Genomic DNA, 6,084 nt, shown 5'->3' with positions numbered 1-6,084 from the left:
TTTTTTTTAGCTTGTGAAAGGTTTAATATGTGTTAATAAATATAAAAATCTTTTGTGTGCTCAACTACAAAATTCCATAATTTATAGTAGGTTTTCTAATATATATTTTATTATCGCATATGTACAACAGGCTGGCTTTCAAGAATAGCCTTAAAAAGCACAAGCAGCAGAGTAGTTCATCTGTGACTTTTATAATGGACCATAAATGTTTCAGAAGAATGGTCTGGTGAGGGACTTCTTGACTGATGTTTTGTTCTGCAGGCTCTGAAAACAAAGAATGTGCAGGTATTTAGCAATAAACTATACAGATTTTGGTTTGAACTTTGGCTTAATTGAAATCAGTGGCAAAATTCCCCTCTTTTTATGATAAACACTGTGGTATAAAATAATTCCCTTCACTATTATTCATGTACTGTTCTTTCTTCAATCCCCTCTATTCTTTAAATCTGAGTTTTATTTATATGCTGATATTCCTGTAACTGCAAACCTAAAGAGAAAGCCTCTGTTCCCATATATTCTTGACTTGCCTTTTGCATTTTTCTGCATGATTCCTCTTTGATCTGCCTCTGAATTTAATAATGAAATTTGACTCAATATCCCTCCCACTATATATAGCTCCTGCTACATCATGTTCTGTTACCTATCATCTGACAGTGTAATTCTTGAAATCTGGCCATTTAATTTGGTCCAAGAAAATGTATCATTTAAGAAAAGGCCATGTTCATTTGACTAAGTGAATGCACATTTCTGTTTTCTTACCAAGCATTGGTGTATGGGCAGTTTCTCATACTGTGTGTGGGGAAATGTTTACAGAATCCTATCAGCAAAAATGGCATTTGGCAAGAATATTAACTACAATAGCAGCATTCACGGTTTGGTTTCTAAATATGTTATAATGCTGAATATTCTCATTTCCTTTCTGCATTACCTCTGCCTGCTATAGGGCTAGGAAGGTAGCCTCACAGAATTTTTGAATTCAGATTTCACCTTCTCCTGCCATGGGACAGGAAATGAAACCTCCTGAAGCCTGGGATCTCTGCATGAATGGAGGGCATTGTAGATACGCATCATATTTCACTCTTTCTTGCTGACACCCGCAATGTCAGTTCTTTCCATCACTGGGGCATGCTGGACTATGTTTAAAGACAATCGCAGTACCAACCTCTTAACTAAGCCAAAACATTTTATTTTCTGCTTTTCCAATTTCCTAGAACCAATGATTAATATCCCTATAAAATTACCTGATCTTTAGGAGAGTCAACAGGACTATTCCTAGGATGAGAACAATGCAGGAGGAATAGGCAATAATGTAGACTGTTTCACCTATAGGTAAAAAACAGAAAGCAGACCTGAAACATTTACTTCTTCAGTAATAAGAATCAGATTTGAGATCTGAATTGGAATGCATACATATGCAAGCTAAATCAGCAATCAGTTCCAACATCAGTAATTAAAAGAAGGAAAAAGACCTAGATGGTATGCCAATGGTAGGAGTAACTCTACCTTCACCAGTTGGAGCAAAATCATTTTCAGACTCCTTTCAGTAAATACCAGCTCCAATAGCACAGCATATGTGTAGCACTACCTTTTACTCTTCCACTCCAGGGGAACTGCAACAGCTTGTTACTCTGATTTGTGTTTTGGAGTATTTTCCCCACTGATTTGAAGGTGTTAATTTTAATCTGTGTATCAGAGGAGACTTGGTTCTTACTTACTTGCTAGACCTCTTTTCCTTTTTCACATATTGCCATAATTGCAGTGTGCAGCAATACTTGATCTAGAATCAAATGAATGTAAAATGGGATCTAACACTGCTTCTGGGCCCTGTGCCCGTGGAGTTTCCTCTTTCTTTTAGGCTTCTCACCAAGAAATAACTTAGGCAGCTTATGTGCTAAAAATTACAAGTCTTGAAAAATGGAGCTGTTTCAACTTTTGTTTTCCAAATGAAGGGAAACATTGCTCCCGGAGGAATGAATCCATCAGTTTTGATCGAATATTCTGAAGGAAAAGTATCAGTTGAGAATGTAACATAAGCCCTGAACCTGCGTTGGGGAGGTTAGATGACTTGACAAAAGGACTCGAATCCAGAGCCGCAAGCAGAAAACATGAGACCTTTCTGTTACTTTCCTGTTGCACTGATTCTGTCGTGTTTATACAATTAAACTCAAATACAAATAAACTCAAATGCAGAGTGAGAAAATATAGCCTTAGCTGTTCCCAAGGTGCTCCATCTTACGTAGTCAGTGAAATACTGACTACAGAAGAGATGGAGTCCCATCCCCATCCCCAGGCCACTTACCTGGTCTGTGAGATGGCCAAATTCTTGTCTCTGAATCGGTTATCAGTTATTATATATTGTGCATATGTTTGTGCATATGAACACACAGACCCTAAATGAGACATTTCTGTATACACTGCACATATGCAACAAATGTAGTGTATACTGTAAAACAAACACAGGTCGTATGGGTACTGGAGCAGCTCCAGTAAGAGAGAGTGAATATACATTCTACAATGAGGCAAGCAGTGGGCAAGAGCTGAGCAAGGGATTGCACCTGCCTGGTTTTTATTATCACTTTTTTCTCAACAGCTATCCAAAAGTCAAGTTTTCCAACAAAAGAAAAATGAAAGCAATGATTGAACCATCACAAGTGCACAGAGTGCACATACCACTTCATGCAGCAAGCTACTGAAAAATATTTAACGTGGTGAATTTCTGAAGGAAGAGGGGCGAGGTCTGTCTGAGTCTCAGTGCAGGACTGCTAATATCATATATTAAAAAAATGCATCAGCAGTTGGCCCTCCTCTCAAGTTACAACTTTTCTTGAAGATGATGAGTTTTAGGAAAAGAATAACTTTTAGACATTTTTTGCAGTTTCTGAATCTTAATTGTACACTCAGTCATTTTTTTTAAACTTTAAAAATCTTTAAAACTGCAGGGGCAGTTGTAGGGACAAAAGTTTCCTAGTTTTTTGAAGTGGAAAGTGAGGTTCACACATATTTAAGGCAAATGGATGTTTTTTTAAGTACATCACTAGGAAAATTATTAGGAGCAACAGTCATGGATGGTTGAGAACAGGCTAATATCATTTCACCAAAATGTAAATTTTTCTTTAAAAAGTTGGAAAAAAGTTTCATTTTGATAAAACAAAACACTCTGAAATGATCAAATTAAATCAAAAACTTCTATCTTTTTTGTCAAAATCTTATAAAATGCTGTGGCTTTGGTGAACTAATTGCTGGTAAAAGAGATGTTGATTATAATATTTTCAGCTCTATGGGGAACACAAGAAAGATGTTAGTGATGAGATCATGCTAGAAGCCATGTATTTTCTCCTGCCTTCTTAGAAGTGAGGGAATTTGTAAGGCTAGGAGAGGGCACAATTTTGTGGCTGAAGAGCTAATTCTTCATTTTATATATTCTTTCTGGTTTAATCACTCAAATGTGCTTATTCATCTTCCCTTAAAAATGTTGTTGGGGGTTGTGTTCTCGATAGGCACTCTGCTCTTCTTTAAAAATCCAAAGGAATATTTTATATAAATTTTCACTATTAATCTATATCAAATCAGTTCTTGAAAAGTGAAATAGTGCTAGGGAAGTTAAGAAATATAGACATGAAATTTTGGCTCTGTTCATCCCAAACCTTGTCCATGAAAACTACCAGAATTCACATTTAAATTCCTGTATGACATAACAGGCTGTGTTATCCCATTTTGATCTCTGTATACATGATACTGATCATCTGAACATGAACTAAATAAAAATGAGTTAAGGCTTGAAAAACAGTGCGCTAAACAAACAATAAAAACACTGACTGAAATTAGGCACATTTGTAGTTATGGATCAGTAGACAACCTCAGCTCTCGTGCTGTGTGCTCATTCACAGTTCACTGTAGATCAGAATAATTTCCTGTTCTTAGCAGAAATTATAAAAAAATGTAGTGTACATAACATGCCCATGTCGTTACTCTTCTAAGAAACAGCTGTCCTTATTTCAGTACTTTTCAACTGACCGACGTACAGAAGAGCAAACCTGGTTTGGCTTCTCTGACTAGATGGAGAAAAGGATACAAATATCTGCACATACCATGGAGAAAGAAGGGCACACGCAGCATCTAAAGACACTCTTGTGTAAATCTACCTGCTTATGTATACAGAGTGAAATGGCTGTGAATATTCATCGGACAGATTAATTCCGGCTGGTGCTCAGAAGTTTCTTGGCTACCCACAGCTTGTCACAGGCTTTTTTCTACATTTATAAAACAATCAGATTGCCAATGTTTCATACCTTACAAATTAAAGTTGCTGGAGCTGAACTAATCTCGGTTCCCACAGCATCTGGTGTAATTATAGATAAACTCTGCCAATTACTTGTTTATCTAGATTCTCAGCATGGCAAAACTCCTCAGTAGGAAATATATGATAACTCTAAAATTTAAGATGAAATGAGATTAATTTCAACAGTTTGGGGTCAAGCCCAATTTTATTGTATCTCACAAGAACAGGATAAGAGTTCTGTATTTCTAGCTTTCCCTTCCAGCCAAAAAAAATCTTTAGCTCCAAAGCTCTAAGCTGATGCAAGTAAATGCTTATCTTCACACATGAATCATTTTTCAAATTTAAGTGTGGGAAGCAATCTTTTAAATTATGTGGATCTGTAAAATTGTGTAGGTAATTTGCATAAGATAAAGTCAAAACCAGGCTGAAAGTGCATAACGAGGTAGGCAATAACAACATTTTTTGAAGTTTGGAGAATTCTTTTTTGATTTCTCTCTTTTTGATGCTGTTTCCAAAATGACATAAAATTCTGGCCCCGTCTAAGCTTACAGCAAAAGTATCATTAACTTTTATATGGTTCGGACTCTGCCCACATCACATCTTGTTAACAGGGTTGTATCAGCCTACAGACAACTGGTTTGGCCTGTACCCTCCTGGGTATGTGAATGAGTGTAAATACACTCAAGATTTTTAAACAGTCCTGTTATCACACCAAAACCTGGAATAATATTCTTCCAACTGAACAGGGTTATATTTATTTGCAAATATATATAAATAGATGTATATATGTTTAGATTTATTATTTACTATGAAAGACTCCTTTTATTAAAACCAATCTTATCCAACAGCATGATTTGCAATGCCACAGAATAGAATGGAGAAATCTTACTGGTTTTTGAACAGTAAGTGTTTTTTTTAATTATAAAATTAAGAAACAGTTGAAGAAATACCAAGTTTCTTCTGAGCGTGTTCATCTGCAGACAGTCATTAGTTTGATTTGGTGAAAGACATCCTTGTATCTTCCAGTGACAAGCTAAATAAAGGATTCTTCTGAGATTTTGATGTAGGGACAAGACATTGGCAAGTTGTATCTCCTGCTTTCTAAGCAGAAAATAGCCAAGAAGCAAATATCTTCAAGTATCTTCACACACACAAAGGGCCATATTTGATGACTTAACCATTTTGCCTCTGCACCCTGGGATTCTTCTTGGGATTTGATTTCAGTAAAGATAAATATTTTGTAAAGATGATAACTCCCTTTGCAGCCTGAGTAATGCACATATACTAGCACATGAATCTAGGATACTGGGTTAGATTTTTGGCAGTGGGATTTATGAAACAATTTGCAATATGTTTTTTATCATAGGTAGATATCCTGAATCAGATTCTTCTCCTTGACCTGGCTTCCTATGAGACATTTATAGCTTAGAGAGTTCCCAGCTAGTGTACATGACAGCTCCAATAGAAGGAATATTTTATTGTATGGCTTAGGCTGGTCAGCATTCTTTTTATTTTTCTAAGGCTATCCAAAATTCTGTTAAGAGTTCAAGGACAGGTTTTTGGAAAGTATTCAGACTTCAGTGGGAACAGAATTCACTGGGTGTAGGCTGCATTTTGCAAACATTAATCTGAATCTCTGAGGGAAAGGTCTGCTGTTAGGACTGGTCACATGGGTGAAATATCTCACATTTTACATTTTGTCACTTAGAGAAGGATTTCTTGCATTATAACTTGCATTATTTAACCACTAGAGTCTCGTTCCAGCTAGAGATTCAGTCTCCCCCTGTAGCTGGCAAAGACAAGCC

At 36.3% G+C, this 6,084-nt stretch overlaps 1 protein-coding gene across 1 annotated transcript in view; it reads right to left on the bottom strand.

Moving 5' to 3' along the window:
- The window catches only part of GFRAL (GDNF family receptor alpha like), a 29,582-nt gene continuing 23,498 nt past the window's right edge, over positions 1–6,084 (bottom strand). The window contains exons 9-10 of the mRNA XM_069805978.1: positions 1,242–1,323; positions 1–264 (exon numbers count right to left, since the gene is read on the bottom strand). Of these exons, the coding sequence (XP_069662079.1) occupies positions 177–264; positions 1,242–1,323 (170 nt within the window). The 3' untranslated portion in view covers positions 1–176. The remainder of the gene's footprint in view (positions 265–1,241; positions 1,324–6,084) is intronic.

The sequence above is a fragment of the Haliaeetus albicilla genome, chromosome 18, assembly GCF_947461875.1.
Source record: "Haliaeetus albicilla chromosome 18, bHalAlb1.1, whole genome shotgun sequence".
NCBI lineage: Eukaryota > Metazoa > Chordata > Aves > Accipitriformes > Accipitridae > Haliaeetus > Haliaeetus albicilla.
This window is presented reverse-complemented; position numbering and strand designations above follow the sequence as displayed.